Source organism: Columba livia, chromosome 15 (genome assembly GCF_036013475.1).
Source record: "Columba livia isolate bColLiv1 breed racing homer chromosome 15, bColLiv1.pat.W.v2, whole genome shotgun sequence".
NCBI lineage: Eukaryota > Metazoa > Chordata > Aves > Columbiformes > Columbidae > Columba > Columba livia.
The window spans coordinates 13,120,950-13,148,472 of record NC_088616.1 but is presented as its reverse complement, the minus strand read 5'-3'; the positions used below and the strand labels follow the sequence as shown (position 1 = coordinate 13,148,472).

At 53.3% G+C, this 27,523-nt stretch overlaps 1 protein-coding gene across 8 annotated transcripts in view; it reads right to left on the bottom strand.

The window, feature by feature from the left end:
* PEMT (phosphatidylethanolamine N-methyltransferase) overlaps positions 1–27,042 on the bottom strand; it is a 42,502-nt gene extending 15,460 nt beyond the window's left edge. The window contains exons 1-4 of one of the 8 annotated variants that reach the window (XM_065031329.1): positions 26,889–26,970; positions 25,830–25,903; positions 24,155–24,262; positions 3,097–3,212 (exon numbers count right to left, since the gene is read on the bottom strand). In XM_065031329.1, the coding sequence (XP_064887401.1) occupies positions 3,097–3,212; positions 24,155–24,247 (209 nt within the window). In that variant the 5' untranslated portion in view covers positions 24,248–24,262; positions 25,830–25,903; positions 26,889–26,970. Of the gene's footprint in view, positions 1–3,096; positions 3,213–24,154; positions 24,263–24,631; positions 24,972–25,829; positions 25,904–26,603; positions 26,795–26,888 lie in introns of those variants that run through there. The other 7 variants (XM_065031330.1, XM_065031328.1, XM_065031332.1 and 4 more) reach the window with 7 other exon arrangements.
* Between the last annotated feature and the right edge of the window lie 481 nt (positions 27,043–27,523).

Here is a 27,523-nt window from a genome sequence, read left to right as displayed (position 1 = left end):
ACGCGGATGCCCGGCAGCCATGCCGGAGGGGACGGGAGGTGCTGTTGGCTCAGAGGAGACCTCGGCTCCTTCAGGCCGCACTTGGCTCCTACCATCGAACTTGGTCACTTCTGCACAAAAGGCCGCGTGGTTCTCAGATCGATTCCATTTACACCATGCTTGTTCATGGTACAAGCTCACGAAATCAAACAGCATTGAGCATAAAGGTACTACCAGGCAATGACAAACAAACTCTTCCCTGTGCAAAATCCTGTCCTGGGGTAGATTAATTTTCTTGGAAGCATCATCTCCAAGCGAGAAGCCTGTCCATGCAGGAGGCGATGCCCAGTGGCTAATTGTAGAGCTGATGCAGGGAAAAACATCAACACCATGGTAAAGCAGGAGAGTGACACTGGCTGTAAGTCGAGGACAGCGAAGGTTGTCACGTCCTGTGTCACACAGATAACAGTCATAAACCGCAGGGGTAGCGGACGCAGTACGGATAGTTCGAAAGTTCAGGAATTGTTTTCACAGATAAGAGCCTCGGTGATGGAAGTTCCCTGCTTCTTGCAGAAAGAACAGGGCTGTAATAAAAATAATCAGTGCGCCAAAGCAATTAAGGACGCTTGTCTTGTGCAGTTGACTAAACAGGGGCCCCCCGGTCACAGGTCATTCTGGTTTGCTTCTCAGAAGCAAGCTGAGGCTTGATAATGAAGTTCAGAGCTGGGAAGCACCTAGTTGCTTAACTGAGCACAAGACACTCCTCTTCTTACACCCAAGGTATCCCTTTGGAGCAAAGCCTGCCAGAGCATCACGGTGCCGGGGACAGGGCGGGCGGTGAAGAGCCGCACAGCCCAGCTCCGGGGCTTTCAGCCACGATGCCAACCTGCTTGCAAAGTTTTTGTCGGCTCTGCCCACCCCTCCTCCACCCCCAGCTTGGAGCCTTTCAAAGATTCAGTTGCCAAAAAAAGGAAGCAGGCTTTTAAAAACAAAAAAAGAGACATCTCACGGGCTCCTCAAGTGCTCCCTGGCAGCCCACACCTACGGAGAAAGTCCCCGAAGCACAAAGAGAGGAGCTTTAAAGGCTGGATTACAGCGCTGGGGGTGGAGGGACCCCCCGGGTTGCCTTTTTGCTCAGTTTCAGCAGCCAGCACACCCCAACCCCGGCCACCGCGCGGCCCCAGCGCCAGGCACAGATTGTGCTTTGCCAGCTGCATCGGCTCTGCAGGGCTGAGGAGTGAAAACCTGCGTTCAGAATACCAGTGACTCAGAAAATAACATAAAGGGAGACGCGAAATAGCAAGAGCAGGTGAGACACATCCCTCCCGGCATCGCTGGCCACTGAGGTGACAGTATCTGTGTTGTGTGAGCTGTGAATCCCTCTCTGGGCAAACCCTGCGCTGGACCTGGCTGATATCTTCATACAAGGGCAAGGGACAGGATAAGTCCTGCCCAAACATCACAACTTCTCTGGGCTTCAGTTATAGAGGACTCACTGAGCTGGGAACGGTGCATTATAGGGCAACTCTGGTAGTTGCTGTTCTGCAGACCACCCTGAAACCGTCCCGTCACTCCCACCACTAAGGGCTGGCCCTGCTGGAACAGCCTCCAAAGCCTGCCAGCCGTCACTCGGGCCAACTTCAGCGACAAGAAAAGGCAAGGGAATAAGCCAACCTTGTTGAAACACCTGGACAAAATAAACTTCATATTGCAATCACCTGAAGTGGCCTTGGCCCATGGGGGTGGGCTGGCATCTCATCCGCACTCTGCTGGGCTGAGCTGCATCATCTTCTAGAGCTTCTCCTCCAAAACCAAGGTCCAAATGGGGCTCTTCCAGGCCCCTGGGTTGACCTTGCTGTCTCCTTTAGGGCCCGACTCACGGGCTGTGCAGGCAGAGCCATTGCAACAAGCCCCAGAGCACTTGAAACTCCTGACACAGAGCACAACCGCAATGTAGGGCTGAGACAAATGAGGTCCCTCTGGCTTTCCAAGCAGTTCCCCATCAATGACCCAGCGAGCCTCGCTGACCCAGGACCCAGCAGGACCACTGGGAACGGAGACCGTCCCTCCATCAAACGTTATTTTTAATTAAAGGCAGGCACAAGGCTTTGCATTGCTTCCCAGACAACAAGAGACTATGTCATTTGTGAAGGAGATTGCTGAGACATTCCCCAGTGAAATCCAAGCCTGCTGCGCTGGTAAGACATCAGCAGAACACACACATGCCCTCTGCCTCGCCTGCATTCAATTACGGCCCCATTCATTGCAAAGGTTCATCCAGTTTCTGCAATAAACTGCTGGGACAAACGCAGAAGGGCAAGGGCAGGTCTTGGTGTCACTTCCAGGAAGGCAAAGCTCTTAAATACATGTTGCAAATTCCAACCTGAGATCTCCGCGCCTGGCAAATTACCCAAAGTACTAAACAACCCATTAGCTCTGACCCTGGCATAATTGCATCTGGGAATTTAGTAAGAGAGTCTGTCTCTCCTAACAACATTGAAGATAAAGCCTACCAGATCGCAGATAAATTGCTAGCATTGAGGAAACTTTCCGCAGTAAACCTCTCTGCTGCACTCAGAACGTCAAAGGACATATTCCCCTGGTGTTCGGTGCATCAGTCATACCACACTATTAGCTGGCACAGGTGGGATTTGAAGAGATCGCAGATAAGAGTTTAAAGAGACTGTTTGCAAAGTGCACAGATAATCCTGCTCTTCTGCACAGGAAACTGCAGCTTCTTAAAAACAGGTTTAATTTTGTTTATGATTTCTTACGAGAAAATTAAAAAATTCTGCTGTTATGTATGATCCACCCTGCGCAAACTGCCCTCCTGCCACCCCGGCTGCTCACAGGCCGGGGGAAACTGTCCCCAGCGAGCAGAGAAACCTGCGGCACTCAGCGGCTGTTGACACCGATGGTTTTGGCCACGCTGCCACGTCCCTTGTCTTTATGACAAATCCTGGAATAAATCTGCTGCTGGCTAAAGGTATCCAACCGTGTAAAAGCAATATGCTGGGGTTGGATCCAGCACTCCGGAGCAAATATCCCTTATCCCTCCACCACATAAGGACATTTCTTTGCACCGATATGTAGCAGAAGGGTCAGTCGGCTCCTTACCAGTGGCTCCGCACGCAGTTGAGCATCAGGATAACGGCACCCAGGCAGTAACAGGCAGCGTGTGGAGAGCCGAAGACCCGGCTGAGCGCTCGCGTTTTGTGCTCCCATCTGGCTACCTGAAAACAGAATAAAAACCAGGTATTTGGGGGTGCTCGGGTACGTGCTGCCCCAGGAGCATGAGCCCAGGACACACAGCATCTGCAGGCGGAGGCCAGTGATGGGGTGCGGATTAAACCAAACCTGGGGAAGAAAGCTGCCTCTTGCTTGCTTGGCTTGTTTGCCAGGCCAGCCAGCAGCACTGAGGCACTGGCTCATGGGAAAAAAAATCCCTACACATCAGTTTTACAGAATACGTGGCTTGGACAACAGGCTGGCCAGGGCAGTGGTGGAATCACCATCCCTGGAGGGGTTGAACAGATGCAGAGATGAGGTTCTTAGGGACATGGATTAGTGATAGTGTTATGTTAACAGCTGGACTCAATGACCTTAAAGGTCTTTTATAACCAAAATGATTCTAAGAATCTGTCCAATGAGGTTGAGAGCATTGCTAAGGCTGTCCCCAGGTCACCAAAGCCAACAAGCCCCTGCCATGGAGGGGCTTGAAGCCCCATTGCTCTCCTGGAAAGAAAACAGGTCCCTGAGTAGGGGGTGGACCACAGGGACACTCAGCTCTCATTTTCTGAGCTGTGCCATCTCCTACAGCCAGCCTTAGGGATCATACCTGGCAGGAACAAACCCTTCTTGCGCACATCCAGAAAAGTCTGCAAGCTCCTCACACAGAACAAGACTGGCCAGCTCTGCTCAGAGACCTGCTTCCACTTTTGCAGGCTGAACCAGATGGCCTTTGTTAGCGCTCAGCAATTACAGCCATTAAGGGCTCATCTACATCCTCACCCATCCCTGCACAGTTGTCTCAATGCCGCCCCCAGAGCACGTCAGCCCAGCCCAGGACTCACACACGCAGGCAGCATCTCTGGGGAGGCATCAGCATCTCTGGGGAGGCATCAGCATCCCTCACAGCACACCTTCCTCTGGCTGCGAGTTTAAGCTCCGTGAGGAAGAAATTCTTTACAATGAGGGTGGTAAAACACCAGCTCAGGTTTCCCAGAGAGGTGGTGGATGCCCCATCCCTGGAGACATCCCAGGCCAGGCTGGACGGGGCTCTGAGCAACCTGAACTGGTGAAGATGTCCCTGCTCATGGCAGGGGTGGCACTGGGGGAGCTGGGAACATCCCTTCAACACAAACTGTTCTATGACTCTGCAGAGCAGCAGATGCTGACAGGCCCCTGCCCAAAATGCCTCACAGCTGAGGAGATGCCCTCTCACCCCAAGAAGCTGCTGCACGCATGACCTGCTCCCAAAATTTGGGCTGGATCTACCCAAGTCACCAAATCCAGGACCCTTGCTCCCAAGCTGATGAAAATCCTTACAGCTGCTGTTTCCTGCCTCTCCCATATCTCTCAGAAAGCTGTCGCTGTTTTCATTGAATCTTTTAGGCTTCACTCTCAGGCCTGGCGTTTGGACCAGCCCCTAAATTCAAGCCAAGCAGAGCACAACTGGGCAATGAAGTGGGAGGTGGGAGTCAACAGAACATCTCAGCATCAATTTGTGTCTCAGACACGGCTGCCACTTCATTAGCTTCAAATGCACTTCACTCCCTCGCATGGAGCCTGGGCAGCTTTTGGGGGGGCACCTGCAGCCCAGCTATTCATCAGCTATCAGCATATTTAGTAAATTATTGGCTCTATCTGAGCAGAGAAAAGCAGCTTTGCGGGTCCCACTTTCTTGCCAGGTTGATGCAGAAGCACAAAGTGCTGCTGGTAGAGGGGACTGCTGGCTTTGGGAGGGGAGAACGATGACGACCTCCGATAAGCAGGGCGCTGATTTCACATGCTGAGAGCTGATTCAATTAGTTATGCAATGATTGCTCTGAAATTACAAATCCACTCATGACAGAAAGAACTGCTTCACTGCCTTTTTTCTGGCTGGTATAAATAGTTTGTATACTAAATTGAATTTAAAACACCGTGCGTCATGCTGCTGCTAAAATGGGAGCTGCTGTTCGAGTGCTGAGAGAGTGGAGAAAGAAATAGAGAGTGAGTTACAACCTTTGTAAAGTAAAAAGAAGTGACCATACAGGTGACTGAGTCACAGAGGGGAAAAATGTCGCCACGTGCCATTTACCTGCACCAACTTCCCAATTCCCTGGAAATTATTCTGGCGGCATCTGCATGGATGGCAGCTCGGAGAGCTCCACAAAGCATCTCAGCCGGTGGCGGAGCTGAAGCTGCTGGGATGAGAGAACCCGTATGCTGCCAAGAGCTACCAAGGTGGCCTCATAATTCCCCTCCTAATTCCCTTTGCCTTTAGAAAAGCACATCTGGGCAGCCATGGAGCGAGGGGACGTGTTCCCGAGCCCTTCGGGGCGGCAGCTGCATCGGCTGCGTTGGGATCACTCCCAGCACAGCCCAGCTCACGCTGCTCCACGTCGCCGCTGGGATCGAGACACCAACTTTTATTTATCTGTCCCAGCCCCCAGACGGGCCCGTGGGCTCCGTTCGGAGGAGCCGTCACGAGCAGAGCGGAGCGGGATCCCGCGTGGGGCTGGAAGCGACGGCAGCCGCCGGGCCCCACGGTGACATTTCAGCAACAATTAATTTGTTCCGGTTCTGGTTCTATTCCTTGAACGACTAATTAGTTCTGGCTCGGTTCTAATTTTAGTCATTTCTGGCTAAAATTAGCTCTCGCTCAACCCATGGCTACGCAGCTGGCTTAATGGTTTTATAAAATCATGAGCCGACGTGTTATTATCTCCTGCGTGACAGATGCAAAGTGCTTCCAGCATCCTCCACGGCCAAGCGCGGGACACGGCAGGGCTGAGACTGGAGGCCATCAGGGCACGGCTCCGGCTTTTCCCAGTTTGCTGTTTGCTCTCCCAGTACAGCCCAACATTGTGCTGCCCACGGTTGAACACAACATCACGGGGGGAAGAAGCCCCACGCCCCGGCTGTGCGCCCCTGATAGGGAGGGAAAGGAGCATTTTCCTTTATCTTCTAACCTCCGAGTTTGGAAACAGAGTTAATACAAAATCTCCTGACTTACCCAAAGGTCAAAGCAATAGAAAAAAAATCAAGGCTCCTTTTCCAAAGCTCCCATCCCTCTGCTTTCACTTTAGGATAATTGGTGAGAGCTGTAAGTTATTTTTTTTTAATGTTTCCCCGCAGTGCTCGTTATTGAACTAAATCAAGGAGCGGATGTGGCTGCGAAGCCAGGGAGGGCTCTTGGGTCCCATGTTCTGCCTTTGGCAGCCCGTTTTGGCGCTCACCGGGGGCAGGCGCAGCCGGCTGATGTTCCGGGAAAATCGCCGCCTCCTCAACGTGAATTTGGGGTTGATTTCTACTTAATAGAAACAAACCATCTCCCCAGCTGCTCGGGCAAGCGCATAAACAACAATGAAAGCACCGGCATGCATCTCCAGTGGCTGCCCTGAAGAAAAATGGAAACGCTCTGAGTTTTCTCTGCTTTTTTGGGGGCAGGCAAACCTTCCCGAGCCACCTCGAGAGGGGCCACAAATATCCATTCAAAAAGCAATTTCGTCTCACCAACCTGCCTCCGCAGCTGATCAACGGGAAATGCTCTTTACAGCTCTGTCTGCATGGCAGGCCATCGCCTCTCATTAATATTTAGTATTTGTTTCAAGGAAATGGATTCTTTTTGCCTGCCATCCAGGGAAGCTGGCTTTTGAACACGCTACATTTTAATCTGCTCCAGCCCAGCTCTGAAATAGAGACTTTGTGCCGTTTTGCATGACTCCATTTCTATATCTGGCTCTCTCCAGAGATGGGGAGCGAAACCAGACACCCCAACGCTCAGGTCTTAGGGACGTTTTGCATCTCGATGCTAATCAGTCTATGTCCTCGCATCGCCCCATCACCATAGTACCTGAAAAAGACGGTGCGAGCACAAGTGAATTTAACCTTCCAGCATGGGATGGATTAGCAGCTGCCTTCAGTGAAAGGGAAACTGAGGCACGGGAGGGCTGAGGTGAGCGGCGGCTTCTCCGGGGAGCGTCCTGGGAAATCCCAAATCCATTGTCCGCTCAGGGAGATACTTCTGGGGATGCTCTTTCCTGGCCAAACTGCTGGCATTAAAATGTTCATGCCCAAGTTCGCGCTGGCGAAAAGATGACAGGGAATATGATAGGCTGCGTTCCCCATACCTGTCTGGCAGTATTTGCCAGCATGAAGGATTTCGCTCCACCATGTGAGGTCTAAGAAGCGACGCACCAGGAGACCTAAACCTCAGAAATTTCACTAAAAGCCCCAAGAAAGGATGATGAGCTCCTCAGGGCACGTCTGCACCCTGGTCCTGAGAGGATGTGCGTGCACAGGGTGAGCCCGGGATGCACGGACAGTTCAGTCCAGATTAAAACCACAAAGCCTCAAGACTAAACCAATCTGAGCAAATTTTTAGTGTGTCTCCTCCAGTCTGTGCTCTCCCAGGCCAGCCCTGGGGGTGTGTTCTTCTGCGGCGCTGGGCAGGAGAAACCCCAAATCTGGACTTAAGTGGCTCCACGTGTGCATCTCCCATTGCAGGAGACGTGCCCTGGCCAGCTCACAACATGATGAATGGGCAGAAAACCTCATGTTCCCCTTATTTCACCTGCAGGGACCTGAGGCACTGACCTGTTCCTCTGTATGAAAAATCCATTTTTCCTTTCTGATTCCCTGGAATCCCTCGTTAAACCGTAACGACTTTCTCCACTCTCTGTCACTGCTTGGACGCTGGAAAAGAGCCTTGCTTGCAGCTGCTATGTTTATATAAAAGACAGGGAGGAAAAAGATACACTCGAGCACCCAAACTCTGACAGTGATGCTCCCGGGAGTGAGCAAGGAAGCGGAGCCAACGCGGCACGGGCTCCAATGTAAATACACCCACCGGGGCTGGCTGACCTTTGCCAAATGCCAGGGGAACCAGCCTTTCTCTCTGCCCTGAGTGACCGTGGAGGAAATGAGCATGGCCTGACCTTATCCCTCCTAACAAACCACGCTTGAGCCCCTGCACTTGGCAGCCATTAGCCTGGATGGTTTATCGCTGGAAGGGCAGCACTGGCTGAACCTGGGGCCAAGCTGGGCTTCTGTGGCTGCTCAAGGCAAACGTCTGAGTGCTCATGCTGCTTCCAGGTAAGAAAAACCTCTGCTTTTCTGGGTGACTGCAAACCTCAGGAGAGACAGAAGCACAGAATCAGTTTGGTTGGAAAAGACCCTCAAGATCATTGAGTCCACCTGTTACCCCACTCCTGGCACTGCCCCATGTCCCTGAGAACCTCATCTCTGTCTGTCCAACCCTCCAGGGATGGTGACTCCAGCACTGCCCTGGGCAGCCTGTTCCAATGCCCGACAGCCCTTTGGGGAAGAAATTGTTCCCCACATCCAACCTCAACCTCCCCTGGTGCAACTTGAGGCCGTTTCCTCTGGTCCTGGCGCTTGTTCCTGGGGAGCAGAGCCTGACCCCCCCTGGCTCCAAGCTCCTTTCAGGCAGTTCAGAGATCAGAAGGTCTCCCCTCAGCTCCTGTTCTCCAGCTGAACCCCCCAGGTCCCTCAGCTGCTCCATCACACTTGTGCTCCAGCCCCTCACCAGCTCCATTCCCTTCTCTCAACTCACTCCAGCACCTCAAGGCCTTTCTTGTTATCAGGGGCCCAAAACTGACCCCAGGATTTGAGGTTTGGCCCCACCAGTGTGCAGGACAGGGGGACGGTCACTGGTCCTGCAGGCCACACCAGTGCTGGTACAAGCCAGGATGCTGCTGGCCTTTCTGGCCACCTGGGCACACACTGGCTCATGTTCAGCTGCTGCCACCAACACCCCCAGTTCCCTTTCCACCAGCAGCTTTCCAGCCGCTCTTCCCCAGCCTGTAAGCGTTCATGGGGTTGCTGTGACCCAAGTGCAGGACCCAGCATTTGGTCATGTTGAACCTCATACAGTTGGCCTCAACCCATTGATACAGCCGGTCCAGATCCAGACAGAAAAGGGAAACTGAACAGGGCTGGTCCTGGGGAGACTCGTGCACGGCAGCCCTGAGGGGTGTGTGGGGCAGCTCCAGCAGCTCGCTGGCACGGCACTGAGCTCCTGGCACCAGCTGAGGCTGCCGTGTGCCCATGTGCAGCCTCATCCCAAACACCATCCTGCTGAGCACCCGTACCAGCACCGGCGTTCCGAAGGCATGTGCAGAAAACGCCCCGGGGACTGGCGTGCCACTGGCAGCGAGAACATGATTAGCAGGAGCTCTGGGCAGCAAAGGCAGGAGAAAAAGAACAGAACAAACCACGGTTTAATTTGTACAAGCTGGTAATTATAGTTGCTATCTGTCTGAAATCTCTATTGAGTTTATTTAAATATGTTCTCCGTGAAGGCCATTCAGACAGGAATTATCAAGGTGTTGCAGCAGAGGAGATAATGCCATGCAGTTTTCAACAGATCAAGGGCTGATTAGGAGGAATTAATTAGCTGCTTAAACAGTCCTTGACTCGCTGCAGCAATTAGCCGTCACCTCCCCGCAGTCACGTTCCCCGTGCAGCAGCCGCGGCGATAGGAAGCGCCAGTCGGCAGAACCACGGTCCCCATGCCAGAATTGCTGTCACCATGCCAGAGCTGCTGTCCCCGTGTCAGAGCTGCTGTCCCCGTGATGCTGGTGAGCACCGGCCCAGCCCCAGGTGAATGTGTGACCCTGGAAGGTGCCCTAAACCCGCAAGGTTTAGCCCATGGCTGGGGCTGGGCAGACAGGCAGCGGTGACCCCCTCAAACCCGCTGTGATGCCCATGGTTGGTCGGTACATGTCTGTCTGCTGTGATGGGATGCCTTCCCTCTTCTGGCCTCCAGGAGACCAGTCCCTCCTGCATCCTCCATCTCTCACACGCTACGAGCCACCAGTTCTCACCGGCCACCACTGGGGCTGGCTGATCATCCAGGGGCCTTAACCCCACATGCCATCACTTAGAATCATAGAATGTCGGGAGCTGGAAGGGACCCACAAAGGTGACCAAGTCCAGCTCCTGTCCCTGCACAGGACAACCCCACAGTTCACACCATGTGTCTGAGGACGTTGTCCAGTGTCTTCTTGAACACTGTCAGGCTTGGGGCTGTGACACCTCCCTGGGGAGCCTGTTCAGTGTCCAGCACCCTCTGGGTGAAGAACCTTTTCATAATGTCCATCCTAAACCTCCCCTGGCACATCTTCCTGCAGTTCCCTCAGGTCCCATTTCTGGTTGCCAGAGAGATCTTCTTGCTGTCTCTCTGGCAGGGCGGGAGCATCGCTTAGCCCTCCATCCATCCGAGCCCCGTCTTTCCCAAGTCCTCATCCCACCAGACCTGCCGCTGCAGCCCCCCCGTCCCACCGCAGCACTGCTCGGGGACCCTTGCTCCTCACCCCTGTCCCTCCTGGCACAGCTAAAGCAGGCACGGGCTCTGAGCAACCTGACCTGGGTGAAGACGTCCCTGCTCATAGCAGGGGGTTGGACTGGATGAGGTTTGAGGTCCCTTCCAACCCAAACTATTCTGTGATTCTATGGGAAAAGCCACGGCGGCCCTGGACCACCTGATCTAGAGACCATGTTATTTCTCTGAAGGCTTCTCAACTCGCCGGCACTCAATTACAGAGAGCCATGAGACGGTAATGGAGCCCAAAAGCTTTTTAGCAAATGATTAAAGCCCTGAGAAGTTCCCCCACTAAGTACTGGCGCAGAAGCTTCCAGTTCATGCAATTAAACACTGGAGCAATATTAGAAGAGACAGGCACCGTCTGAATGGTGTCATGTGAGCTGCAGGGCAATGCAGGCCAGAGACTTTGCCCACACAGCTTGTAAAGGTCCTTTTTATGTTAATGCACCAAGAAAAGATGCACCCAGAGAGGGACTGTGGCTGAACAACAGGCACTGGGGACAACGAGTGACAACCTGTGGCTATGTGTGTGGGTCCAGAGCAGGGCAGCGACCCTGACCTGATAACTGGAGACCTGCCACGTGTTCCAAGAGATAGGGACGGCCAGCTCAGCCTCTAAAAGTCTCCCCAGCAGCCTATACCAGTTAGTTTCTCCCCCTTTCCCACTTCCCCACCAGTACGATGGCAATAACAGCTGTCAGCAAGCTGCAGCCAAGGGGGGCAGCTCAGCTCATCCCTGTCTGCCAAAGCCTTGCAGTTTGGAAAGGAAGACGTCAATTTGACTCAAGGAAGACTTTTCCATTGCTTTTCACGGGCTCTGGATGGGGGGGGGTGTTATTTATTCCAGCCAAAAGAAACAGCAGTGGGGTTTCAGTGTGTGGACTGGCTACGCAACGACACCGCGGTGTGGAACAGCCAGCTGGAACGATGGGGATGTTCACCCAGGCAACAGAGAGTTTCACGGAGGGAGAAACCACACGTTTGCAGGCTCTCGCAGTGGAACTCGAGGCTTGGAAAGCACCAAGGGATGCAAAAAAATGAGAATATCCAAGGGACTGAAGAAGAGATCTACAAGCAGAAAGCGGGGCAGGCTGCTCTCCAAAACAAGCGGCTGGTTGTGGAGACGCAGCACTGCGATGAGCCGGCGCGACAAAGCCTTGCTGCCCGCAATGCCCGTCGCCCAAAGGAGAGAATCAAGAGGATGCAACGCAAACCTGAGAGCCTCTTGTGGTGACTCCCTTCCCGACAAACGCCACCGTCAAGGGGTCAACAGGGTCCAGCCTGAGCACTCCAACACAGAGAGAAGTGACTCCACTTCTGAAGAAGTGGAAAGATGCCTGTTGAAGAAACCCAGTTTGCCTCCACCATGAGTTTAGCCTAAAAAATAACTCTCCAGTACCTATCCCCAGTGAAAGTAATTGGACTGAAATGGCACAGGTCACCCCAGCTAACAGCCTTGAGTTGGGGAAACAAAACAAGCCGGCAGGTAAACAGATAAGGGTTTCGTAAGGACCAGGTACACTTTACCTCAAAGCCATCCCTTGAGATTACCTCTGCATGAGTCTTTACCTTGAATCCACTCATGATAAACACCTAGATAATAAATCTCATTTCTCTAATAGTGTTTATGTGATTCGTCAAAGCACCATCTCATTAGCTGGCTGCAATGAAAACAAGCCCCTGCTTAACGTGCGCCAAGGCAGGCCGGGTCTGTCCATGTTCCATGAGCCACATCTCTCCTCTTCAATAAAAACAAAAATGACATGGAATACAGGTTGTATTTGCTAGCAATTTCCAACACAAACTCTGAACAGTTTCTCCTCAAGGCAAGGAGCTCATGATTTATGTCTACAGAGATGGAAGCTGAAGGTGGGTGATTTCGAGTAACCCAGAAGGAGCTGTGTTAATTAATTTTGAGGGGGCACACGAAGCCCTTATGAGCAGCTCCCCAAGACTGAGCAGGCGAAGGGCAACACGCTCCAGCCTGCACAGCCCTAACGGACCCTCCCGGCCAACAAAACCCATGGAAAAAGTATTTGTGAAAATAATGATTTCTCCAGAGCACAGCACGGGATGGGGAAGGACCTTTCCAGTCCCAGTCTAGGACGTGGTGGGGATGGCCAAGCACGGGGAGGGACACAGGGAGCAACTGGGACCCACCCAGCTCCTCTAACCCATAACACGACCTCATAAAGCAATCTCCTGAAATCAGGGGAAGGCAGAGGCTGCCCCTGCACCAGTACTTGGGGCTCTGCTGGAGCGCAGGGAGAAGTCAAGCGCTGCTGGATGAGCATCTCGCGCGCAGGACGAGGAGGCGTTTTGCCCGGTGTTTTGCAGGATTTGTTCCTCATCTTCCATGCCCAAATGACTTGGCCTGCACTCAGCTTCCCATTGCACACAGTTCCCATCCAGAAAACCACAAACTACGTAATGTCATACTTTTGGTTTTTTGAAGCATGGAGCGTTTTCTCTGAGCGAAACAGGTCTGATTTCGCTGGGGCAGCCCATGACACCTTCCCAAACCAAGCAGAAGCAAAGGTGTGTGTCGGCCTCTGGAGTGCTGAGACTATTCTGCCCATCTCACATCCTCTGTTTGCTTGCTTTTGCTTTCCTGTTGCTCACACTCATGCGAGACTAAAAAAAGCAAAGCCGGGGAAAGTGTCTGAAGTGTTATACACACAGGCGCTTCACCGAAACAGGCCGTCTACCCAAAAGACCCATTTTCAAACAAAGCGATCCAACAATAGCACTGACGGTGTTTGAACTGGCATTGATTTAGAAAGACAAACTCTTTGCTGCACCGCACTGTCAGCAAGCGCTCAGTACAAATGCCACGTTACAAGACAAACACCTCTTTCACTTTTTTTTTAAGACTACCCTCCTATTTTCACGCCTCTGCTCCATTGTGTTGTTTCCAAATCAGGCCCTGGATCCCAGCGGATCCACAGTTCCGAGGTCAAGTCCCTCTGAATTTGCTGTGGGCTTCAAAACCTTGGGTTTGGTTTTAAATGTGGGGATAAAGCTTCCTACCTTCGTCACAAACAATCTATCCTGCTCCTCAAAGCTTTCCACCCATTACTGCAAACCTCTGGTTCGAATCGCTATCGTCACTGCAAATAAGGTCAGCTTGATTAAAAAACAGTTATTCTGGCTGGAATAAAAATGGACAGTTTTCTGCAAGTGCATCCTAGGTAAGAAATATCCTCTTACTGAGCTGCAACAAGTCTTCACTGGCTCCAGGTAAAAGGAGATTGAGGTCACCTAATGACTGACATTTTGTGCAGCCTCTGATTCATTGCAGAGACCATACAAAGCTGTATCAGCAATGCCAGATAATTCAAGTGCCTTTTCGCTCTTCCATACGACCTGTATTTAGTTGCAAATACATGTTCGGGTACCAGTGTGAGCACCCAGCTCTGTCACCATGTCCCCAAGCAGCTGGACCTGCAGACGTGCCGCTGCCTGCAACCGAAACCTGCGGCTGGATGCTGCAGTATTTCGAGTCGGGCAATTCTTCAAGCAGACGCGGCCCATGGGAGTGGAAACACTTTGGCTCTGTTGTCTTAAAGATTAAATCAGAAGCTCTGGCTCACCCAATATACAAAAGTAAGAAGGAACTGGCAGGAGAGAAGGGGATGGGGAAAGGCCGGGGATGATCAGAAGCCTCTCGAGACGCAAACACATCGATATACAACCACAGAGCAAGCAGCCAAGCCAGCCCAGCACTGCCTGGGATCTGGCGTTCGATGTGAGGGTTTTCAGAGCCGGGCATCATCGTTGCAGTTTGCACTCGTTAATAGGTTTGCTTGGATTCCAGCTCAGCCCAGCTCATTAGCCACACAGCCGAATCCGACACTAATTCTGGATCACTCTTATTGCGGCAAATAAATAATAAAATTGCCTCCAAGCAGGGGTTGTTTTCTTCCTCTCTCCCCCTAATGCAGGTCTGGTAGCTTCTCATGTATCCGTTAATGAAGTCCATTATATCCAGAGTTTCTCAGCAAGTAAAAATTACAATCATTAGCCAGTGACTGACGAGAGACAGAAACACCATTTCTGCCCGGGCTGGCAATAACAGTACGGCAAGTACGCGTCCCAGCGAGTCGAGCCTTGCTCTCCCATAATATGGTACCCAATGTTCTTCATTAGCATCTCCCTTTTTAATAGAGCAAGACAGCGTCCTGCGGCAAGTCGCAATTACACACAAGAATTAATTCAGGGAGAAAAAAATGACAGGTGCCGCAAAGGCACATTTTGCAGCAGGCTTGTCAAAAGGTGAAGCGGGAGATGATTAGGAACATTTTACAGCCCTGCCTAAAACTGAAAACAAAACAAGTGGAAGCACAAGTGACAACATGGTAGAGGAGACATAGCTGGTTTCTTTGTACACTACTTTGTAATTTTTGTTTTAAATAGTAAAGAAACGCAACAGTTATTCTTTTGGTCATAATACCCTAATGACCAAGCCCGGCAGCCTCAGACTGGGACTTCTTGTGCGATTTGCAAACAACGCACAAAGCCGGCTCGGTTTCTCCCAGAGCCACAGCCGCTCTTTTGCTGCCCTTTTGTGAAATTAGGGTTTAATTCTCTGGACTAAGTCTGCTAATAAGGACTCCCGACACACCCGTCCTCTGGACAGCATGTACTCATCGCTCTCCCAGGGGCTGTGATGGGAGGGGGGACGGAGAATGGAGAAGAAAGAATAAATACACCTTGTGGAGCACAAAATGCAAGAGAAATCTAATACTCTTTCGCAGAGGAGTGAGAGTTCGTTGGAACAGAGGTACTGGTTGCACCGGCCACGCTCGGCAGAGCACCAATTTCGGCTGAAGGGCCTCCCGTCCCCTTGCTGCTCGACGTATCGTGTTCCACGCCGCGTGTTAAGCCTCCCCTGGGAACATTTCCCACGGCGCCGAGGACACGCATGTTTGCGATGCTGCTGTCATCCCAACAATAGAGAGGGACAATCTGATCTTTATGTAACGCGGGCAGCCGGGCGCCGTGTTCCCCTCTCCTCGGGGATGAGATGTTCAAAGCGCGCGGCACAACGAGTAAGAACAGTCTGAAGGGTTAAATGGACCCATCGCGCCCTTCGGGCTCGCTGGTGTTATTGCTGGGGGTCCTGTGGGTGTTGATGGGTGTGACCACGTGCCCCATGGGATTTGTTCAGTGCAAGAAATACAACCCAAAAGCCAAGCAAACAACCAACCATCCCCAGACGCAGTGATGTGCACCCCAGGGGAGCTCCCTGCCACTTTTGCAGCCTCAAAGGCCAAAGCTGAGATGAACAAATGAGCTCTGCATGAGTGCTCAAACCCTCTTACAGCCTTTTGCTCCATCCATTTGTACCGAAGCCCTGCACAGAGGAGGATGGAGGAGGCTGAGCAAGTCCTTCCAGCTAAGGATGACTACACATCGGCACCAAGTAACATTCCTCTGCTGGGCAACGCACTCGCTTTGGCTTCCAAGTACATCAATCTATGGAAAATGATTGCACGACAAAGTCTTGAAATAAAACTAACTCACTGCTGCTCTCCAGCCTTGGGAACCAAATGAGTAACTCTGCAGTCATTAAAACAACGTCCTGGTAAAAATAAAACAGGAAAGGGTATTTAATAGGAATGCTTAGTAGTTAAAAATGCTGTATCTCATCGGAGGTCATTTAGTTTTTAATAGGAACAGCCATGTGTACCCCAAGGTGTACACTGTAGTCACAGATGGATGGACAGGGTGTTTTTTTCCAGTTCAAAATCCTCCCTGGGAATTTTGTAGATTGAGCATCTGCTGTCGGACTCATGGCAGAAAACGCAGCTCTGGGGGAAGAGGCAGGAATGGGAACATCTGACTACATGGGGGGATTTGGGGTCCCTCTTCACCCAAGAAGACTGACAAAGAGGTTGCTCAACTTTTTCATTCTAAAAGGGGCATTTCTACAGCAAAGAAGAGGCTCGAGCCCAAGATGGTCACGCTGAGCACCAGGCCAGCACAGAGCCGGTGCTGGAAAAAGGGCAGGAGGTGAGAAAAGTCGGCAGAAGGAGTACTGTAAAGGATCAGAAAAGCTGCATGTACATTCTCCTTCCCTGAAAACGTCTTTGGGCTTTTATGGCGAGGAGCTGCTACAATTACAGCTTCTTTTATAAGCGAAGCACAAACCGGATAATGAGCAAACCTCCCACCGCACAAAGGAGGCGAGGAAGGCGTTCTGTGAGCCCTGACGGTCAGGCTTCCCCGCAACAGCCAAAGGCAGAGAAAATTGCTAAAACCCATCTCCGTTTCACCCACTTCAGGGGTGCGAGCTCCTCGCAGCCTGCTTTTTCTTCCCAAAAAGCGCAAAAAAAAAAAGGATCACACAAAAAATGAATGTGCCTACACACACAGCGAGTGAAAACCCTTCAGCCAGACAAAGCAGCAGCTCGCACGTCCCAACCTGCAGAACAAGCCCACGGCTGCATCATCCCTGGTCTGGAGGAGTAAAAACAGGGAACAAAAGAGGGTTTGCAAGGAAAAAAAGCCAAGCAAGATATTGCCAAATCCAGACAACTAGGTAATGCACCAAGGAGGTTCATGATTGCAAGGACACCTGGGAAAATCGAGAGCTCCCACCAGCCTTTCTCTCCCTGACTCCAACAATTGCTGGGAGATCAGAGGAGTTTGATGAAGCCCCACGCAGGTGCACAAGCCTGGGGCTTCCAGCTTTTCTGGCAAGCACATTCATAATTCTGTAAGACAGTTGCCCCTCTGCATGTCAGTAAGCACAGAGGTTTGTATGGCTTGGCATGGAAAAGGAAAATCAGGCAGCGGCTCGCAGGGAAGGGCTGTTTCACCCCACTCCGCAGTCCTGATGTAACACATCAGCACCAGCTTCCAAAATCAACTATTTCTCCCCACCAGCTTCCAAAAATCAACTATTTCTCCCCAGACCGGGGTACAGGGGCTTCAAAACTTTGTAAGGATGCCTTAGGAAGAGGGATGGATATAACAGAGCTGACACAGGCAGTGCCGGGGGAGCGCAGATACTTGTTTGCTTTAATGACATGAGGCTACTGATATTTGGCAGGAACCGTTGCCCAGCACGTGCTGCTGTGATGGGGCTGCTGAACTATCTGGTGTCACACTCAAGAGATGGGAGATGCTCCTGCCAAGTGCCATTGCCAGCTACTGTGTCACATCATTGGGGACACAATATATGGGGAATAAGAAGGAGGGTTTGCCTTACCAATTTACTGGTCTGCTTAACTACCCATTCCATACTGCCGCGTGTGCAGCTGGCGATGTGTCCCCTCAGAGTTCATTAAGGGGAAGAAAACAGAGAAAATGAGGAATTCTTGTTTACAAATAGAGTGGTAAAACACTGTCCCAGGTTGGCCAGAGAGGTGGTAGATGAACCATCCCTGGAGACATCCCAGGCCAGGCTGGACGGGGCTCTGAGCAACCTGAGCTGGTGAAGATGTCCCTGCTCATGGCAGGGGTGGCACTGGGGGAGCTGGGAAGGTCTCTTCAACGCAAACTATTTGGTGATTCTATGATTGTATCTTCTCTGGGGTGCTGACCACGTGTGCCACCAGCTTGCTGCAAACCAGATCCAGCACCCCCACGATGAAACCCCAACCCCAGCGCTCCCCACCACGCACCTCCAGGCACGCAGGAGACGCAACTGCACCATGACCTCCCAAGCATACCCAGCAGACTGCGTGTCTCTGCATTTATTCGTCAAAGCCACCTATTTTGGGAGATGACATCCTTCCAGGAACTGGGCAGGCTTCTGCTAAATGCTCCGTGCCACGACAGACGGAAAACACTCGGCTCAGGTTTGTGATTGTGACAAGCACAGAGCCTGGGAGCCCCGTCCCACCCCGGACACACGAGGTCCCGGGGAACACGATGGGCTTCCCTACTCAGGGCTCCAGCAGCTGTCAAAACCCAGGGCCACTCAAGAGGACCCACCATCTTCCATGCCTCCTGGTCTTGGTACATCATACTACTTTATTTTTTTCCTCCAGCTGCCATTTTTACCCTGTCTCACGGGATGCAGGAGGTCACAGAATTGCCATTTCATAGATGCTGCTTTGAGCAGCAGCTCATCAGTGGGAGAAAGTGTTTAGCGGCAGTAGGGCAGGATAGGGATGGAGTGGGACTGAGAGTAAAGGGCCTCTCCCAATTTCTAGGGTTTATAGATAATCCTCTTTTGCGTATGGAAAAATACGCAAAATACGCCTTAAATATGTTTTTTCATCTTTTGTGCATGTGTTGACTTACTCCAGCAGGGCTGCCAGCAGCCCGCAGTTTATTTTTAAAACACTAAACAAGAAAAGTCCAGTATATACAACAAACACCCTGGGTTTCTAGAGAAGCGTTCTGCAGAAGCTAAAAAAAGAAGGTTGCTTTTGGGGTTAGCTTGGCCACAATCCGTAGGGAACTGTGAGGTGAGAGACGAATTCTGACCTCGGTTTACAGAAACGCTGAGCAGGCAGATTGCCCAGTGGCTGGATCCCAAATTCACGCTAGGGATGGGCACGGAAAACGCTCAGTTGGTACCTAGAGGTTGAGACCCCGCCTGGCTCAACACACAGATGAAGCATTTCAGCTCAGCTCCCGGCCAGGCTGGGCTCGACAGGCAGCTCAGCCTGCAAGGACACAGTAAAAAAGATATTACACAGCTTCTTAATGAGGGTTTCGATGAAAACCCCAGCACCCCTGGCTGGGAGGCTGCAGGGGAGCGATGCTGTGATGCAGGATGTGTCTCTCTCTCAAGGTGAGAGCGCTCCTAATTGTGTCACTGCAGGCCGGAGGATGTGACACAGTTCTGGTGCCTGTTATGTGGCTCACAGCGGTGCCGACACGCTGGAAAAGCTAAATTTAGGAGGTAAACAGGCACAGTGTTACACACCCAGCCAGGACTCGCTCCGTTACGAGACGGCTGGAGAATCGATACCGTCTGCTCGCCGCGCGCGTTACGGCATCGCTGCAGAGCCCTTGCCGCCCGGGTGGAGAGCGTTACCAAGTCATTCGGAATAAAATTGCCACTAAATGCTGCTTGGGGGAGGGGGGAGAAAAGAAAAAAAAGCAAATCCTCGCTCTTTCTCAGCCATTGTAGGAAATGAAAACGGCTATTTCTGCCTGGTAGAGAGTCCAATTATGAATAATGTGCGTTCTCTCCCTGCACAAAGGATGAAAGGCATCAGAGCTGGTGGTGACATTTTAAGACCGGAGATGTAAGAGCGAATCCAAGCCTTGTTGGAAGCCCAGCTTTACCCCAATAAAGAAACGCTTTCTGCAGTCAATTGCCTTGCAGCATAGCTTGAAGCCCTGCTATTGATCTAGCATCTGTTATAAGCAGATAATCATTGTCGCTGTGCCATGGCTTCTACGACGGGATCTAAAAGCACTTTCCAGAAGACGGTCGAGGGCTGTTCCTCTGCTCTCAACCGCGGCTGCAGGCGGGCGGAGGTTTGCAGGGGAGTTCACGAAACTCTTGCAATTTTGCAGAATTCGAAGGCCAGAAAAGACCATTAAATCACCTGCTCGGACTCATTCACCTCCCAACCCTGTAAAGTTCAGCTAATCGAGGTGTGCTCCCCGTGAGGCTCTGAATCCATTCCAGCCCCAGCCCTCGCACAGCATTTCATACCCTGCAATTTTCTTTGCCCAGCGAGGAGCTAACCCACCGCCATCAACACACTGCTCAATCCTTCCCGTCTGTAAAACAGACAGCCAGAACTGCTGAAATCCCCCGGCATCAGGCATTTTTCTCCTGGCCCCAGGAGGTTTCTCAGAGTTTGGCCCACTAAGGTCTAAATCCAAACAGCTTCCCAGCAGTGTGGGGAGGTTCTGAGCCAGGCACCTTCCTCCGAATTTAGCAAGAAGTGGTCAGAGGGAGGGGAAATCGGGCTGCCAGTGCCTGCAAAGCACTTCTTATCCACTTGGCAGATTCCTCTAGTCTCCAAAGAAGGAGAAAAGGATGGGAAATTAAAAATAAATGAACCAAGAGATACACATCCATCAGGAGCCAGGCGTTGTCAGCCCAGGTCCCTCTGCAACCTCTTCTTTAATCAAAACCTCACGCAGTTTGAACACTTGACAGAAGTCTAGAACAGAGATCTTGTTACCCCGAGCAGGGAAAGCTGCAGCCTTGAAGAATAAAATGTTTGTCTGATGGGGTCTATTTTCTTTAAAATCATGTTAAATTACGCTAAGCCCGTTCCCAACTGTGACATTTGAGGTTTCGCCCTGCGGATTCCTGCGGGATACACGGGTGTCTCGGGGCGGTCACCGGCGGTGACGGGAGGAGCGAGCTCTCGAGCAGCAGCTGAAGATGTGCCATTTCTAAATTGGGCCATGACGCCAGCCACAAATTTTTAAGAGGCTCAAACCAAGAAAAGGATTGCTGATGGATGCACTCCCCCCTTGAAACTCACTTGCGTGGTGATGGACGTCAGAATACCTGGCTCACGGCTGTGCCACTTGCCTGTTCGCTATCGAGAGTGTCAGAAACCTTCCAGCTTTCTAGAAACTCCCTGTATGCCAAGGCTCGGCAAGCTCTTTAAAGCCGCCTGCGTGCAGGTTTATCTGCCTCTCTTGGCTTGCAAAATGTTTGTTCCCGAGGAGTTGTTATTTAATACCTTCCTTAGTTACCAAGGGACGGGAAGTTTCTCTGATCGTTCCGCAGCTTTCCAAACACAGATGGGATTTATTGAAGTTTCTGCTGCTCTAACCTCATCAATGTTTTACGGCAGGGCTCCAGAGATGTGCCTACTCATCGCCGGGTGCCCCTCAACAGCCCCATGACAGGTCAGGTCTCCCGGCTGCATTGAACATCCTTGGGGAGTTTTAAGCAACATCATCCCCAAAACAGCTCCACTGGTGCCTTTTGGCGCCTCACCTGCACCCTGCACCATGCGGGACCACGGTTCCAGCAGCTCCTTTTCTAACAGCCACGGTGGATGGGAAAGCAGAGACAGCAGAAATAAAACAGAATAGTGCAGGAACACAGCCAAGCTGTGCCATGGGTAATGTAACCTGAGGGACACTCTGGGATGGGCAGAATTTTAATTGGCATGGAGGGGGGAAGCAGAAGAGGGGTTGAGAACCTTGGATTTTGGGGGGAAAACAAAACAGGTGACCTCAGGGTGACATTCACTGTACCCCCCCCAGCAGGGAGGAGGGTGGGAACTGGGAGTCCTGAGGCTTTTTCAAGGAGCTTTTCTCCCCTGTGGAGAACAGGAGGGAGCATCAGCACAGCCCGGCTGGAGTCCTGCAAATCACCCCATTTAGGCTCTGCTCCTCTAAACTGCTCTCTCAACTGAAGCACATAAATCAACCCAACGAGCATCAGGGTCTTCTCAGGAGCTGTGCTCCCTCTCTGACACCAGAGTTTGTGCTTCGTCCCCAAATCCTGCAGGTTTTGTCCCAAAGAAACATGCCTGGTGTTTAGGAGGGCAAATGCCTCGCAATGCTCGAGGCCTCGAGATGTGTCTCTCCATTGGCCGAGTGCCGCACGGAGCCGGGGTTTCCCCACCACATATTTATTCAGAGACGCTGCACAGCGACGACAACCCGGCGCCAAACTTTGCAAAGAGGCAGACCTGGCCGGAGTTCAGCAGGAACGGGGAATTCGGATGCTGAACTAAATCAATGCATCCCCACCCAATTTCTACCCAAATCGGGAATTTCATGCACAGGAGGGGTTTTGACCAGGGCCCAACACTATTTATTAAGCGCAGAGAGCAGGGAGTGCTTGGCACTGCATAGAAATTCAGTCTTTGCACTAAAGCTCTTGCAAGCCCAAAGTAATTCAGACGCAGAAGTGTCTCGGCTACTGGGAAAGAACTCAAACAGCAAAAGACAAAGGGAGCCTGTACAGGGATGTAGAGAAAGAAAGAAGAGCTGCAGGCAGGGGACAATGATCAGATAGAAAAAAGGATGGGGAAAAAGTAAAGGATGCAGGTCAGGGAAAATCCAGGGATGGCTGGGGACACTTAAATGCACCCGATAGCAGGGTCCCACAGCCCCCTGCAAGAGCCTGGTACGAGCCAAACACCAGGACTGGCAGACCCTGGAAATGTCGGGGAGATGATCGGGGACCTGGTCAGAGCAAGCGCACAGATGGAGGCACCGGGACTGCAAATGGTGCGGAGATGCCTCCTGCTCGCGGGCGCAGGCCCTGCACGTCTTGCTCGCAGTGCCACCTGCCGCCAACGGCACCGCTCGGCAGACGCTGGAACGGGACAACAGCAGCGCAATGAACTTCCCGCTGTTACATCAGCTTTCCCTGTCCTTTAACAGCAGCCAAACTCTCGATCCAAAAAGCAAGGCTATTTCCCAAGCTGCAGGCGCCCCGCGAGTTTCAGGCATAGCAGCAGATGCTAATAAAGTGCTTTTTTTTTCTTTCCCTTTTATGCAGTTTCTCGCTGGAGCTGGTCTCTACCCCCAGAGACCACATCCGCAATCTTCTTGTTCATTGATTCTTTATGCTAAATGATGACTCCGCAGTCGAAATAATGTGGCATATTCTAGCTCGCATTTCAGACACCGTGAGACTTTTTAATAACGAGTTGCATGAAAAATTAGGGAGGCTGCAACAAAGAGCTCCGACAGAGGTTTCCAAAGTGACTCACAGCCAGGAGAGCCTCGCTTTTCCAAAGCCCAGCGTGAGACAATCTCAAGAGCCCCCGTGCTCAGAGAGAGCCGAGTCCTCCCCCTCTGGAAAAATAAGATCTTTTTAAGGAGGCTTCCCCAGGGTGAGAATCCCCACAGGGAGCTTTGGCAGGTGGTTTTGCGAAGCTTGGCTGAGATGATATCCCATTCCCATGAGCTCTGGCAGGGAGGAGGTTTCACCCGACACCTCAGTGGTGCTGCCGGGGGTGCTATGGGGTGGGATCCACCTCGTGCTGGGCTCCCCACTTGGCACTTTGGCTCTGCAATACTCAAAATGGGGCTGGCAATGCTTCTCACTGCTCTTGCAGCAAAGGGCAGCAGACGCTCTTCCAGTGTGGGCTCCCAAGGTGCGATGGCACCCACAGAGACAGCAAGCATCACCCACGCACAGGTATCCCTGTTCCTGCTGCCAGCTCTGCAGCTCTCTGCCAGACTTTGCGGCGTGATGGAGGGGGAATTTCTGCAGGTTAACTTTTGGCTGACTGTTTTTGCTTCCTGCCATCAACACACAACCAGCTGCCAACACATTTCAAGGGGAAGCAGCAGGCAGTGTATCCAGTGCAGTCCCCGCTGGGGGTTAGTGCCATTTCTGCTCAGTCCTAGTGTCACCAGCGCTGGGCTGCTGGGGTGGCAGGTGCAGCAGGAGGTAGCTGAAGGTCGGGTTTGATTGCTCTGCCCTCTCGCCGAAGCTCAGCTCTTAATTCCTTCTACATCCCACACTGGCTCCTGCCTTCACCTCCTCGGTGATACCCATCACAGCCACCCCTGGCCCAGGAGCTCTCTCTGCAGTGCAGCTTCTGCTCACCCACTTCTAACCCCTAATAATTGAGTACTGCTCTCCCCACCCAACCCAGCAGATGTCCCCAAAAGAGGCTTTTCCTCCACTGAGGCCCAAAGGAGATCCCCACATAGCTGGCAAAGGAAGGCTAAAAATAATGGGGCAGCCGATACGCAGGCGGCTCTTACCACGTTCCAGAAGAGCGGGTTGAAGGCGATGGCGAGGACAGCCGCGATGAAGCCAGAGTCGGTCACATCTACGTAGCTGAAGAGCCGAGCCATGGCTGTCACATCCACCTGCAGGGGGAGAGCCGGTTACTGCGGGTGCAGGTTCCTGCGGGGGCTCCGGGTGTTGCACCCGAATACGGGGGCACTTCACCCCAAATCAAATACATCAGCTGCCTGCAAGAGCACACAAATCTTTTAATGTCCCTATGCAACGTGTTGTTAGGTTTTGCAAAGCGCTACGGCAGGGTGCAGAGCCAAGAAGAGGGGTGAGGGCTCCACACTTTGGGGCACTGGGCTCCCAGGGAGCCCCTATGTTTGCAGAAGGACACGGGCACTGCAAGGACACCGCTGCTGTGGAGACAAGCACCAGCCCTACGGGGCAGCTGCCAACCCAAGCGTGTTTCCAAAACGCAGGAAAGGGGGCACCGTTTCACAGACCTCACTGTCCCCAGGACGGAGGATTGTCCCAGAGATGCTGCTCTGCATGGAAACTCCAAGTAATGAACTGTGTCAGCCTCAAACTTGCCTTCCAGAAAGTAAGAACGATGCAAACCCCCTCTACAGTGAGGGGGACTGCATTTGCATTGGTAAGAAGCTGCAAAGGACTTCCCTGTCTTAGTAACAACAACAAACCCTTAAAGCTCGCTGTTTTTTTTCCCTTTCTCCTTTTAAGAAAGAGGTATTTTTCCTGGGAATGCTCCCTGACATCGTCAGCATTTATACGTGCAATAAGCCATGCTGCTTCTCCCTCCCTGCCTCCTCTCCCTGCAGTGGTATTTGGATGAAAAACAACCAGTGCCTTTTCCTTTTTTTCCAAAAACTATGAAAACAAAAGACAAAATAGCCCAGCCCAAGCCCTTCCCTCTCTTGAATAAAAAAATCAAGAGAACATCGAGACGTGGAAGGTTTTAGCTTCCCAAACACAGCTGTGTTTGCAAGTCCTTTGGATGCCAGGGGACAGGAGAGGCTTGAAAAGGCATCAGCTCCACCTCGCGCATCCGGGAGAGAAATTCCCACTGGTTCCTCACAGGTTCTTTGAGGGAGCAGGTGGGATTCATGGATATGGGCTGCAAAACCTGCCGTGTCTTGTAGCCAAGAGCAAAAGCCCCAGGAATGGCTCCTGCGCTGTGCCAGGGCACGTCCAGCTTCTCCGAGTGCCTCCTGCACAGCCACGACCGCCCGCGGTGCAAAGTGCAACCAACAAAGGTCACACTGCCCCGGGGAAACGGGGGGATCTGCTCCGCGGCTGCCTCCAAACCACCCCAGCTCCTCCATCCGAGCCCTCAGGACGTGGTGCTGGTGAAGAACAGTGGGCACAGCCCCAGGGCCTGATCCTGATCCATCTCCCCCAGTTCCACCCTCCCCAGCCTCTCCTCCCCTCCCTTTGCCATCAGACCTCGTCCCTTCACACCAAGTGCTGTCAAGCCATAACCTGGGCACTGAGACAGCTGCCAACAACAGGACTGAACTGCCTGGTCCTGTTTCAATTGCAAACCCGTGGGGACCAGGACAGCTTCTTTCCTCTTGTTTCGTACGGCACTGAGCACGGGCTGAGCACGTACTGCCAGCACGGGCTGAACAAAAGCTTCTTGACCTACTAACTCCTGGCTGGCAACATCGTTAACATTGCACTCACCTTCTTTTCTCCTCCTCAAACAACCAAATTCGTCGCTGCCAGCGGGAGGCAGATTGGCCTGTGCCCAGGATGTGCTTTTAGGGATAAAAGGGGAGCCCATTAGGATGAGCTGTCTCTGCAAGGCAGCCACGTAACAGGCACAGAACATTCAACTTTGCCCCCAGGGTGATACATAACAGTGGCAAATGCTGCCCGCTTGCCCGCAGGCCCAAATTTAGGGAGGGCGAGAGCTGCTTGGGCATAGAATCATAGAATAGTTTGGGTTGAAGGGCCCTTCCCAGCTCCCCCAGTGCCACCCCTGCCATGAGCAGGGACATCTTCACCAGCTCAGGTTGCCCAGAGCCCCGTCCAGCCTGGCCTGGGATGTCTCCAGGGATGGTTCATCCACCACCTCTCTGTCAAACCTGAATCTCCGGTCCTAAGCTGCACCAGCACCCGGGCGAGCCGGCGGCAGCACCCATGGGACGCCCATTCAGCCCGGTCTAGCGCCGGTGCAGCCCTCGCCACGTGGGAAGAACGTGCTGTCGTGGCCTGGGTGGCAACAGGCCAGGGCCAGTGGCAGCTGCAGCTGGGACACGAGCATCCCCGGGGCCTGCAGCACCCGCAGGGGGTTATTGCCACCAGCTCCCCCGGTAGCACCGGGACAGGCCGGGGAGGGGGGGTGAGCGGCCCAAGCCGCCCCCCACAGCCGAGCGGCAGCGCCCCAGGCCGGGCCCGTTCCCGGGGCCACAGCGAGCCCGGCGCTCCCCGCCCGCCCCCCGCCTCCCCCGGTACCTGGCCGTACTCCAGGCCGCCCAGCCCTTCGCAGCACTCCCGCGGGAACGGCCGGCCCCCACCCGCCGCCGCCGCCCGCCGCCCCGCACCCGGCCCGGGCCGCCCCGCCATGGCGCGGGGCCGGGGTCTCCCCGCCGCCGCCTCCCCGGCCCGGGGCCGGCCGAGCGCGGGGCCCCGCGGTGGCGCTGCCGGGAAGCGTAGTCCCGCCTCCGCCGCCGGTTGGGCCCCGGCACGGCGCGGGGGGAGCCGGGCCTGGCCGGGCCGCGGCACCGGGGAAGCACTGACCTCGCCGCAGGCCCGGCCGCCTCCGTCGCGGGCTGCGAGCGTGTGTCCGGCCGCGGCGGTGGGGAGGGCGGCCCGTGCTGCCGGCGCCTGGACTTCGACCCTGCCCGGTGAAGCAACCGGGCCGCGGCGCCGCCGGGCCCCCGTCCGCCCCCCCTCCCCGGAGCGCGCGGGATGGGGCCCCCCGCGGTCGGGGCTTCGCCCCACCGGGCACTCGGCGTGGGGCTGCCCGGGGCCCTGCGTGCGAATGGGGGCGAGAAACCGAGGTGCCAGCGCTGCAGAGGGGGCAGAGACCCGGCCCCGCCGACCCCTGCCCGGTTTTGGTGGGGAGGGACACAGCTCCGCTGGTTTTCTGGTGATGGAAAGGCCGTGGAAATTAAGTGTTTCCTGCCCAGTATTACTTACTCCAGAGCAAAATGCAAAGCCACCAAGTGTGGATGTACTGAGGGGAGACCTGATCTCTGAACTGCCTGAAAGGAGCTTGGAGCCAGGGGGGGTCGGGCTCTGCTCCCCAGGAACAAGCGCCAGGAGCAGAGGAAACGGCCTCAAGTTGCACCAGGGGAGGTTGAGGTTGGATCTGGGGAACAATTTCTTCCCCAAAGGGCTGTGGGGCATTGGAACAGGCTGCCCAGGGCAGT